Below are 12,685 nucleotides of genomic sequence, written 5' to 3'. Positions count from 1 at the left end.
TTATTGCATCAAAAACGGCCGCCATTACAACTCCAACGATCGCACTGTAAATGGACTCATTCGCTCAACGCCAACAGGGCTAACCAACACCCAGCACATTTGAAGATCGGCTCGCAAGCCCCGCCTCACGGCCTTCGACGTCATCCAAACATTCCCAAACGGAGATTGGACTCCGCCCCCGAAGACTCGTAACGAGGAGGCCACACCCAGGCCTTCGTGATTGATGGAGGCATGATTGGATGATTGAGTAGAGCTCGGTGATTGGAGAGAGGGTGAGGTCAGCGAGGAGGATTCGAGAGCTGAAGGAGAAAGGGACGTATCTCGGCATCTTGGTCTCTCGGTCGTCTGGTTCTGGCTACGTGGCGGACGGTTTGATTTGTGCGTCGGGTCGCTCGGCTGCGGCTGTTCTGGTTTGATGCGCTGATGCTGAGGAAGAGCAGTGTTAGCCTTCATGGTTGGTTTGACCGTGAGAAGAAGGTGGGGCGACAATTCGTGGGGCTCTTGGCGCTTCGGACCGAGTGGAGAGCGAAGGAGGAGCGCCGCTCTGATTGCCTCACGTACGTGGCGCTGCAGAGAACGACTGCACGCCATTGTTGGAGCAGTTCCCGCACGAGTGGTTTCGGGCCACCTTGACCCGCCATTTCATCCATGACCTCATTGAGAGAGACAAGTGCCGGCACTATACAAAAGGCCATTATTTTTTTTTTTTTACTTTTGCTTTCCCCTTGGTTGTCTATGAGTGTGATGGAGGGTCCCTCTTTTAGGAATTGTAGTTTTTACCTCACCTTTCATTGTTACTTGCATTTATTTTCATTAAATCATTATTTGTCGAATTTTACTTTCCTTGTATTGTGGATTTTGCTGTCTCGTCTTTGTGTTTGTGGGTTCGGATTAACCCCTGCATTTGCTCCTGATCAGGTAAGAATTTGAACCTTCCCGTGCATGTCACTACCACCAAGTTGGGTATACGCTTCAGAGATAAAGCTTGTTTTGGCCATTCGTCCTCTTGGGGTCTTAACCTCGGGGACACGACAATATTGTAATTGAAAAGCATGTTGCTTAAACAACTTTTCTTTTGTTTGTGTGTGGGGATGGCAATTTTTGAAAAAAATAACTTTAATAGGTGAACTTTTAAAAAGTATACAAGTAAGGGTATACCAGTTTTTCTTCAACTTAAAATTATTATTTTTTCCCCTTTAGCTCTGAAACAAGGCAATTTCAGAATGAGAGGGTCATCGAGCGTCGTCCCCATTTTCTCTCTGTCCTTTCAGGTTGCTGAGATATGCTGTCCATTAACTATTCTTTCCTTGATCAATCGTTTTTGGTTCTATGTCCTTTTTATTTTACTTATTTTACTCACGTAATGGTTAGAGCATCATCTCCGAGTCTGGAGGTCGGTGGTTCAAACCCAGTCCAAGTCACTTCAAAGACCTAAAAAAATGGTACGTGCTGCATCCTTGTTTGACGCTGAGCATCTAAGAGGATAGAGCATGGAGAGAAAACGCTGGGAAGGTAATGGTAAACCACTCGGTATAAGCCTTGCCAAGAAACTGCTTTGGCAGCACCAACGTTCTGTAAATCAAACATCAGTATGGTACATCAAAATCAAAACGATGCAGATGTAGTTAAATCGGAGGCAAATTACATATTGGAACATTTTACAATGAAAGCTATAAGCTGGATGCCAACTCTGAACCCTGAAACTAAGCAACTCAAATTCAGACAATTGGAGTGTAAATCGTCCCCGTTTTTGTTACCTCCGCCACCGAAGGTTATGTTTTCACCCCTGTTTGTCTGTGGACAGGATATTTCAAAGTTGTGGAAGGATTCAGACGAATCTTGGTGGAAAGGTTGGGTGTGTGACGGGGACGAATCGATTTGAATTTGGTAAAGATCTGAATCCGGATCTGGATACGAGAATTTAATAATTTTTAAAGTGATTCTTCACCATTGAGTGATAGGGCCAAAACGATATATAGCATGCTATTTCAAAAAGTTGTGGACACTTTTGACAAAACTTGGTGAGTGAGTTGGCTAGGTGACAAGAACAAGCCGATTCGATTTTGGTTCATGTCTGGATCCAGATCCAACCCATCAGTGGGATACAAAACGTGAACTGTCAGCCTGGCGGAGGCATGCTCTATATCGAGTGCCATTCGAGTTTGATTTGTTTATTTATTTCCTGTTGTTGTGGTACCCAGCAGTAGGAACACAATTGTTTTCCTAATGGTCATATGGTGAAACATCTATCCATTGTGTCATACTCTTTAAGAGGAGATTTGGTATGACTGAAACAATCGTGTGTATCTGTGTGCTTTTTGCTCTTAAAATTAATAATTTTTACTGGATCTACAATTTGTTGTGTTGGTGTAAAACTGCATCTGAGATTGTCGATTTTCAGCCAAACGCTTCACTTATGTAAATGTTATCTACTTTTTATCCAGGTCACACATTTCCTGTGAAACGGTACTACTTGGAAGATGTCATTGGCAAAACTCAGTGAGTACATTGTTACCCCGTCCACGCGAAGAGAAAAGCGTGGTAAAGCAATTGGTTTGTCTCTTCATCTGTCTGTCTGATCGGTTTATGATTGAGAAAGAACTTATTTAAATTGAATGTTATATTTTGAACACTAATCGGAACATGAATAAGACAAGTTTGGCGTTTTACCGTACTTTGGCTTTGAATTTGTCCTGATCGCACGTGCGTGGCGAGGAGTGAGATAGTATTTTTTACTCTGTCTGCCTGACTGACAGTCAAACAAAACTGAAAATCATTCCAAACAGGAAACTTACTGTTTTTAAGGACATTATAAAAGACACAAACAACAGGCACGAATAACTAATGTAACGTGTTGGATTGGGTTATGTAAAATGCACTGGATAAAATGGCGGTAAAACCCAGAATTAATTTATGTATATGCCTTTAAACCTTTATTTTAATTAAATTGTATATTTTAACGCAGTAGAACACAAATCTCCATCATAATACTTCCAGGTAATGGCATGTGCCAGAGTCCAGTATCTGTGAAGAAGAAGCTGCCAATATGGGTTTGTTAGATGCCGATTGACGCTGTGCTCTATGGTGATCAATAAACCCTCCATATCCTAAACTGCGACCCAACATCGTTTTGTAACAGTGTATAAGGGTGTAATATAGCGCTAAACATCTGCTTCAGTGTTGTATATCACTAATGCTTCAGTAATGGTAAACTTCCACATTTTTGTTTTTTACCATCTTTATAATCATTATTTTATTACAATTGAAATAGCGTGAGCATTGCGTGGGTTATTATGTTCTATGAACTTTCACACATTATATTTTTGGGGGGGGGGGGGGGGGGGTGGGAAAGGGGGGCCTGATTTGTTGATAAATAAATATTCTGTGTGCTTTCACTGCAAGATTAAGGATCTTGCAATGGCGGTGGTTGAGAATTATTTGATGCGTGACTTAACCTACTATGTGCCGTGATTTATAGAGTTGATCGTCCTTCATATTGCAATGATTGATGTTTGCGCTGATGTGCATTTTAGCTACGTATTAGAGGACCGGAGTCCATACAGGCGGTCCTCACAGCGTCCGAAGGGCTCGGGTAAGAAATCTCAACAGGCGAAAAGTACAATGCAGGACCTGGAAGAAGACTTTGAGGAACTGGTGCTTGGGCCTGTGGTAATACCGAAAGATAGTCTCCCTGACCACGAGTTGACTTTGGCACAGCTGCAGAAGAGGTACCAAGGTACGTGGGGATGGATTGTTATTTTCATTGTTGTCGTCGTTTTTCCATGAAATATGTTTAAATTTGATTGCAGCGAGTCAAGGAAACTTAATCTGCTATTTCTCCCACTGGTTCCATCACCTCAGACCAGTTGTAAAGATGGAATCTTCTTTTGTGATGTTTGATCAAATTATTGAACAATGTTGAAGAAAAGTAATCGGGAATTTGTGTTGCTCAGGCTGCAGCAAAACGGTGTTGAGCACGCTGGAAGCTATGGACGTGGAAAAAGTCAACCTTGATTTGATCGAAGCATTGCTGGAATTTATTGTAAATGGAAATCATCCAGATGGACCAGGTAGTGTCAGGAATCTTGGACTTGCGTTGTGATGCATGAATAAAGACCATTAAAAAAAAACCTTTTCTTATAATTTCATTTTATACCAAAATAAACTCTTATCCTACAATGTAAAATAAGGTAATTCCTTGTAATACAGTATGTACATGCAGTACATCTGAAAATCATGGAAAAAAAAAAAAATACAGGGCTGGCCTGATCTCCACCAAGATTTGCATACGTGTTGATTGTACCTATGGCCGGGTCGTCGGCACAAGAAAACCCCCCTTTCTGAGTCGGGGTGGAGTCGACTTATGATGCTCACCCAATATCCACTAAATTTTGCTTGTGTTGGTAGTACCTAGCGTCAGGTCTCGGACTCAATGCTCCTGAAGGGTTCAAGTTCAGCAAATTTTATGAACTGCTGAATATCCCCTCTTTTTGTAACTGCCAATTAAAATACAAGTCTACTTCCTTCATTCAAATTCCTTTTGAGCTATATTCGCTGTATATACTTCATGAATGTACGCCACACTGATAATACTACCCTCTTGGCCAAATCAAAGATGGAGATGGAACTGATGACAGAGGAAGTCAAGTTGAAGAGTGAGCTGTTTGGTTTGCGTATAAATGAAGATAAGACAAGTCATGGTTTGGAATGGTGTAAATGGAGATAATGTGCATATTGGCATGTCAGAACGGACGCCAGAGGAGTGTTTTAAACATCTTGGCTCAGTAATTTCATCAACTGAACCTATGCCAATGGATATTAGGATCAGACTTGCTCTGGCTTGAGGTATAGTTGGTGATTTGTCTTTTGTTTGGAAGTCTCAATGTATCGGAATATATTTGAAAAAAAATGGTTAGTGAAATCATTTGCTTGGAGTGTTGCACTTTATGGTATGGCTGTAAAAGTTGGACTCTTAGAGCAGAAGATGAAAGGCGTTTCAGCACTTTTGATATATGGACTTGGAGGAGAATGCTGAGAGTGTCCTGGATGGAACATAAAACAAGTGAATGGGTTTGTGGTCGAGTTGGAGTTCAGGAAGATGATGGTCCCCTGAATGTCATCAAAAAGAGGAAGGTGGCAAAATACTGCCACTGGAAGAGAAGACATGGCAGTGTGGTGTTAGCTTCTATGGAGAAATTGATGGAGGGGAAGAACAGGATTGGTCGTCCTGCCATAACCTGTGGATAATTTGAAATTGTGGGCTGTTGTTGGGATTCCTGTTTTAAGAGACTACTGGGCTATATATCGCCAACGGCTGCCTTTAGCGGCTACGGTATGAATAATAATAATAATAATAAGCAGTATGGGGGTTTTGTGTCTTATGTCAAACATAGTTTGTGCTGTATTTTGTGATAATGTGAAATATTGACCGAAATATACATATATAATATATATATATGTATTTATATATATATATATATAAATATATATATATATATATTGCATTGCTACCTTGGTAAAACGTTTTGTTCCGTTGCAGGGGCTGTGCTGGTGTTTGTGCCAGGATTTATGGAAATCAAAACATTGATTAAACAATTGCGATCCAACGACCTGCTGAACCTTAGCCACAGGTGCTTGGTGTTTGTTTGTTTGTCAGTATGTAGTTATAGTACTGATTGCTGCATTTTCTTGGACGGCACTTTTGCATTTATTTTGCCCATGTGCTTTTTATGCCTCCGCCGATTAAGTAGCCGGAGGCATTATGGTTTTGCATTGTCCGTCCATGCTTCTGTGATAGGTTTTCATTACCGCGATAACTTGAATCGCTGAAAGGATTTGAATCAAAATTAGATAAAGTATGAACTATGAAGTGAAGACAAACTGATTATATTTTGGGGTCAATAGGTCAGAGGTTATGTTCGGTAAAAATGCTGTTACCGCGCTAACTTGTTAATCAGCAATGTGGTTTTGACCAAAGTTGGTACCAGTATGAAAATGATGGAAATATAAACAGATTAGATTATGAGGTCAAAGGTCAGAGGTCCCATGAGGTAAAAATTGTGTTACTGCACTAACTTGTGAACCAGTGATGGGATTTTGACCAAACTTGGTATAAGTATATATTATTATGATGCAAAGTCTAACTGATTAGATTTTGGCATCAAAAGTTAGAGGTCATGTGAGGCAAAAATGTGATACTTGAGAACAGCTGAAGGGATTTAAATCAAACTTTGTACAAGTATGTATAATGATGTAATAATGTGGGCGAAGGCATATCGGTGGACGTCGCGACGTTAGAGTGCCGTTTTAGTTTGTGATTCCTCCGCAGCTGAAGACTGGAGGCATTATGCTGTTGGGTTGTCTGGCTGTCCATCAGTTGTTTTTTCTTTGTTACCACACTAACGTGTGAACTATTCAAATCAAACTTGGCACACTTATAGACTGTAAAACAAAGACGAAGCGATTTGATTGTGTTTAAAAGATCAAAGGTCATGGCCCTTTGAAAATCGTTTTGCAGACTCTATCTCGAGTTAGAAACATCTGATATCTTTTTCTCTCTCGGGCCCTTTCTCATATGATAATTACTTTTTCTTGCGAGCTTAAATTGAGATGAAACATAACAATGAGTTGACATCTAGAGCGGGTGGAGGCATATCTATGTATATGCATTCACATCAAATAAAATTTTGTATTTTTTATTTTTCATTTTTACAAACAAGTGGCTCTGTTGGAGCAATAACGATTTTTGCCAATGTAAACCCTTTTTGCAGTTGTCCCGAGGATGCTGCCGCATATGTACTTTTTTATTTTATTTTATCTTTCGTTGGATTCCAATGTAAGCCATGTTGTGTGTCAGTAGGTGTTGGCTGCTTCCTCTTCATTCATCCTTGAGTAGAGAGGAGCAGCAGGTCGTATTCTGCAAGCCTCCAGCAGGGGTCACCAAAATCATCATCTCGACAAACATTGCAGAGACGTCTCTAACGATTGACGATATAGTTTACGTGATCGATACCGGCCGCATGAAGGAGACACGGTGAGTAGAAATTGGCGGTGTGGTGCAATGTCTGCATTTTATTATAGGGCTGCTCTCTATAGGATGCTTCTCATCCACTTGTGCTCCCTTTTGTTATTTGATGTCGTGTATGATGCAGGCTTGTTTACATTTACTATACCATTCAGCTTTGTCTGCGTGCCCACGTCTGCAATCTGATGTGTTGAACACAGTTATGACCCAACCAAGAGTATGGAGAGCCTTGATGATACGTGGGTATCGAAAGCAAATGCATTGCAGCGATGTGGGCGTGCCGGACGTGTTGGTCCTGGTATTTGTTTCCATTTATTTACAAGTCATCACTTCAATCACCAGCTGTTGGCTCAGCAGGTGCCTGAGATTTTGCGAGTTCCAATTGAACAGCTGTGCCTGCGGTATGTCTTACGCCCACTTGCTTCCCGTACCATATCGCACATGATGCATATCTCTCACTGTAGCTGATGCGCAAGCTGTCCAGGTGTCAACATGCTCAATTGTTTTGCTCAAAAGCTATTTTTCCCTCAATCTGCCAGGCCATGGTATTTCATTTTGGCATATTGTTAGGGGAACTTATCACTTAAATGCAGGATGTTTTATCATTGTTATTCTTATTTCAGCTATCCTTTTTCAGCTGTGTCCTGCCATAACTACTAATGTGTACCAACTTCTTTTTCCTGCCTCTAATTTACACGAGCTCCTCCATGACCCTTGGATCAATGTTTAATACAGCTAGTATGTTGCTTTGCAGAATCAAGATCCTGCCGGCTTTTCGGAATCAGAATCTTGCAGATGTGTTTAACCAGCTAATTGAGCCACCAATGCCTGAAGCGTTGGAGACTGCCAATCAGCGGCTGTTCGACATCGGTGCACTAGATGGGGAAGAACAGCTTACACCACTGGGCCACCACCTAGCCTCGCTCCCCATTGATGTGCGCCTTGGCAAGCTGATGCTTCTGGGGTGTATCTTCCATTGTCTGGACCCCGTGCTCACGATTGCTGCCTGCCTCGCCTCTCGGTCTCCCTTTGTAGGTCTTGAGATCTTTCCCTTTTGATTGTTTAATTTGGCATCTAATGTAAATGGCTCGACAAAATGCTGAAGTGCACTAGCCCTAAGGATTATTTGTGATAAAGGGACAACCAGTTTATATTTGCCTGGGGATCTGCCTCCTTTGTTGCATTTACAATGAGGCAGAAGGCAAGCTATGTCGTAGTCTATTTTCTTTATTTACTTGCAGAAATCCAGGTTCAAGGAAAATATTTTGGTCGAATAATCCAACTATAACAGCATTTCGATTATAACAGACTATAAGAGCCTGGTGTTGGCTTAGCGGTTAGGGTGCCGGCTTGGGATCCTAGGATCCTGGGTTCGAATCCCGGTCGATCGCTGAATTAATGCCAGGGGGGTTGACTCAGCCTGTCATCCTTCCGAGGCCGGCAAATTGAGTACCAGCTTGCTGGGATGAATGATCACGGTGTGTACCCCGATTTAGAATAGGTACACCGTATCCCTGTGCATCGTAAGAGGCGACCAAGGGTTGGCGTCAGGAAGGGCATCCGGCCATAAAAGCATTGCCTCAAACAGGGAACCATGATTGTCATTGGGCCCGCAAGGCTAACCCCTCTCTAGCGGGGAAAATGGCCTTAAAACGATCATTCATTCATTCATTCAACAGCATTTGGTACAGCTTATGCCTCCGCCAGACTGACCAGTTTACGTTTTGTAACCCACTGATAGGCCAGATCTGAATACTTATTGACTCGAGCCATTTCAGCTTTTCTTTTTCAATTAATTTGTAGAAATTCCTCAAAAAGAAATTTTACTAACATTATGGGGTATTATTTGCAGATCATTGACAAAAATACTAAACTTAATCTGTTAATATCAGGCTGTAACAACAAAATGTGAAAAAGTCAAGGGGTGGGAATATTTTCTGAAGGCACTGTGTGTATATGTGTGTATGTATATAATGGAAAAACCTGTGTCACAATAATGGACCTCATGTTCACGATTATCGCGAAATCGATTATCGAAACTAAATGTCTGAGGTTCAAATAAGACAGGTTCCTCCAAGATCCTCTCTAACGATGTTCTAATCATTTGCACCTGAGCTGTTGCACCTGATTCTAATTTTAGGTATTTGAAGTAGTGATAAATGTAGGGATGTACTTACTTTTTCCACATGTGAAATTTGCATTTATGTTTATTTAAATTATACAATGGACTACAAAATGTAAATGTTTCATGATATTTGTTATATTATATCACCTTTATCTATCAATATTGTTGAAATGAAGATCAAATAGCTGTGTGTTGAAATATGTTGAAAAAGTCAAAACTTTACATGGGGTGTACTTACTTTTTCACGTGACTGTGTGTATATATATATATATATATATATATATACTGAAACGCAAAAGAAACTTACCACCTTTGAAACCTTTAAATATCAACAATAACACTGCGTGTAGTAAATGTGTGAACTTATTTGTGGACAATAGTGTCCTCACTGTCAGACAAAACGGTCACGGATGGTCACTTGAACCTTCAATGGTCACTTCATAGCACAGCTGTTGAACAGCCGTTTTGACTGTCAGTGATTAGCCAAGAGGTACGGGATGATTTTAATGAGCTGCACGTGATGTCTTGATATTGGCTTTAAAAAGGCCAGTGCAAAATGGGCATTTTGACCGAAAAATTTGACCATTTTGACCAACTTCAAAAAGACCGAAAACACAAAAGAAACTTACCACCTTTGAAACCTTTAAATATCAACAATAACACTGCGTATAGTAAATGTGTGAACTTATTTGTGGACAATAGTGTCCTCACTGTCAGACAAAACGGTCACGGATGGTCACTTGAACCTTCAATGGTCACTTCATAGCACAGCTGTTGAACAGCCGTTTTGACTGTCAGTGATTAGCCAAGGGGTACGGGATGATTTTAATGAGCTGCACGTGATGTCTTGATATTGGCTTTAAAAAGGCCAGTGCAAAATGGGCATTTCAATCAACATGCCACGATTGTCAAGGGATCAACGGCAGCGTGCCCTGGGCATGCTGCAAGGTGGACTGAGCTACCGTGAGGTGGCACGTCACCTTGGCTGTTCACACCAGACAATATCGGCCCTGGTGGACAGAGACACCCTCCACAACTCTGCAGATGACAGACCTCGATCAGGGAGGCCAAGAGTCACCACTGCAAGGCAGGACAGGCAGATGGTCCGAAGTCACCTGCGGGATCGATTCCGTCCAGCATCCCGCACTGCGGCAGAAACTCCGGGGCGTGCAAACCCACGGATCTCCAATGATACTGCACGAAGACGACTGCATGACTATGGTCTGACTGCCAGAAGACCATACAGAGGCCCCGTGATGACGGTTGCCCATCGCCGCAACCGTCAGAGATGGTGCCAGCAGCATCAGCGGTGGACCTTGGCGCAGTGGAACGAGGTCGCTTTCAGCAATGAGTCAAGGTTCTGTGTGGACAGTCCTGATGGGCGTGAGTGTGTCTGGAGAAGAACTGGCGAGCGATATGCCGATTGTTGCGTGCGTCAAGCCAACAGGTGGGGTGGCCCAAGTGTGATGGTGTGGGCAGCCATATCAGGCCGGTACAGGATGCCACTGGTGGTTGTGGATGGGAATCTTAACGCCCAGCGGTATGTGGATAACAACCTGCGACCTCATCTGCTGCCATTCCTGCTAGACCACCCAGAACTGAGAACCTTTCAGCATGACAATGCTCGTCCCCATGCTGCTCGCTTTACCACTGCATTTCTCCAAGGCGAGAACATCAACACCATGCAGTGGCCTGCGCTCTCCCCTGACCTGAATCCCATCGAGCACCTGTGGGATGAGCTTGGGAGACGCGTAGTTGGCAGGGCCAGGACACGGGCAGAGCTGCTTCAGACATTGAGGACTGAGTGGGACAGAATCCAGCAGCAATCCATCCAAAGACTGGTAGGCAGTATACGCCGACGATGCACTGCCTGTATCCAAAACAATGGTGGCCATACACGCTATTGAAAGGGGACTGACATTGCACCCTGTGCTGTTCTGTACTGTAGAACAAACTGATGAGATGGTGTATCTTGGTCAAAAACTTGACATGTCATCAATAAAATGCCAATGTGTCAATTAGCAATTGTTGGTTTGTTTTATTTTGAACTGTTACAATTTTATTACATTTCAAACAAGTGGTAAATTTCTTTTGCGTTTTTGGTCTTTTTGAAGTTGGTCAAAATGGTCAAAATGGTCAAATTTTTCGGTCAAAATGCCCATTTTGCACTGGCCTTTTTAAAGCCAATATCAAGACATCACGTGCAGCTCATTAAAATCATCCCGTACCCCTTGGCTAATCACTGACAGTCAAAACGGCTGTTCAACAGCTGTGCTATGAAGTGACCATTGAAGGTTCAAGTGACTATCCGTGACCGTTTTGTCTGACAGTGAGGACACTATTGTCCACAAATAAGTTCACACATTTACTATACGCAGTGTTATTGTTGATATTTAAAGGTTTCAAAGGTGGTAAGTTTCTTTTGTGTTTTCGGTCTTTTTGAAGTTGGTCAAAATGGTCAAATGTTTCGGTCAAAATGCCCATTTTGCACTGGCCTTTTTAAAGCCAATATCAAGACATCACGTGCAGCTCATTAAAATCATCCCGTACCCCTTGGCTAATCACTGACAGTCAAAACGGCTGTTCAACAGCTGTGCTATGAAGTGACCATTGAAGGTTCAAGTGACCATCCTTGACCGTTTTGTCTGACAGCGAGGACACTATTGTCCACAAATAAGTTCACACATTTACTACACGCAGTGATATTGTTGATATTTAAAGGTTTCAAAGGTGGTAAGTTTCTTTTGCGTTAGAGTATATATATATATATATATATATATATATATATATATATATATATATATATATATATGTATGTATGTATGTATGTATATATATATATATCTGTAGAGTTCCTGACTTTGCTGTTCTTTGTAAATACTTTTTATGGTTTAATGACATTTGCAGTGTATTTGGAGTCAAAGTTGTAGTTAATTGGCCTCCTTCCTGAATGGATACCATGGCTGATTATGATCTGCTTGTACTTGTTGGCATTTATCGTTGCTTTATTTCTCAACAAAATCATCAATGCCAGCAGCAGACAATATAGACAGTTACCTCCCTGCAGGTGTCACCTTGGGAAAACCGGGAGGAGGCTGTGGAGAAGAAGCGTACGTTTGCTGTTTCCAACTGTGACCACCTGACCATGCTGAAGGCCTACAAGGTGAGGTCATTTGTCATCCGTTGGGGCCATTTCCACAGGAAATCATGCAAGTGGTAGTCCTGTTATCATCCCTTCGTTTATTGACTTTTTACTGATCTGGCAGTGAATCTTACATCTTACATTTTATATGCTTTATCAAAATTATGTTGATTATGATACAAGTTCATAACTTAGTGTTGAAATGTATATTTGGGAGTACATGTTGTTATCAGTAACCAAGTAACTCTGACATGGCTTATTTTATGTTGGTGTAATCTTTCTTTTTTTTATTAAAGGGATGGATTAAAGCCTTGAAACGTGGGTCCCTTGAGGCTCACAGGTACACGATGGGAAATTTCCTGTCTCCTACAATACTGCAGGTAAAGCATTTGCA

At 41.8% G+C, this 12,685-nt stretch overlaps 1 protein-coding gene across 3 annotated transcripts in view; it reads left to right on the top strand.

Moving 5' to 3' along the window:
* DHX57 (DExH-box helicase 57) overlaps positions 1–12,685 on the top strand; it is a 71,249-nt gene that overhangs the window by 37,381 nt on the left and 21,183 nt on the right. For 2 of the 3 annotated variants that reach the window (XR_010984941.2, XM_068120002.2), the window contains exons 10-18: positions 2,445–2,499; positions 3,534–3,736; positions 3,954–4,070; positions 5,540–5,630; positions 6,857–7,033; positions 7,225–7,425; positions 7,779–8,055; positions 12,217–12,312; positions 12,588–12,671. Coding sequence is in view for 2 of the 3 variants with exons in the window: in XM_068120002.2 (XP_067976103.2) it covers positions 2,445–2,499; positions 3,534–3,736; positions 3,954–4,070; positions 5,540–5,630; positions 6,857–7,033; positions 7,225–7,425; positions 7,779–8,055; positions 12,217–12,312; positions 12,588–12,671 (1,301 nt within the window). In the remaining variant the exon portion in view is untranslated. The remainder of the gene's footprint in view (positions 1–2,444; positions 2,500–3,533; positions 3,737–3,953; positions 4,071–5,539; positions 5,631–6,856; positions 7,034–7,224; positions 7,426–7,778; positions 8,056–12,216; positions 12,313–12,587; positions 12,672–12,685) is intronic. The other variant, XM_068120003.2, reaches the window with a different exon arrangement.

This window comes from Myxine glutinosa, chromosome 6 (assembly GCF_964187855.1).
Source record: "Myxine glutinosa chromosome 6, kmMyxGlut1.1, whole genome shotgun sequence".
NCBI lineage: Eukaryota > Metazoa > Chordata > Myxini > Myxiniformes > Myxinidae > Myxine > Myxine glutinosa.
This window is presented reverse-complemented; position numbering and strand designations above follow the sequence as displayed.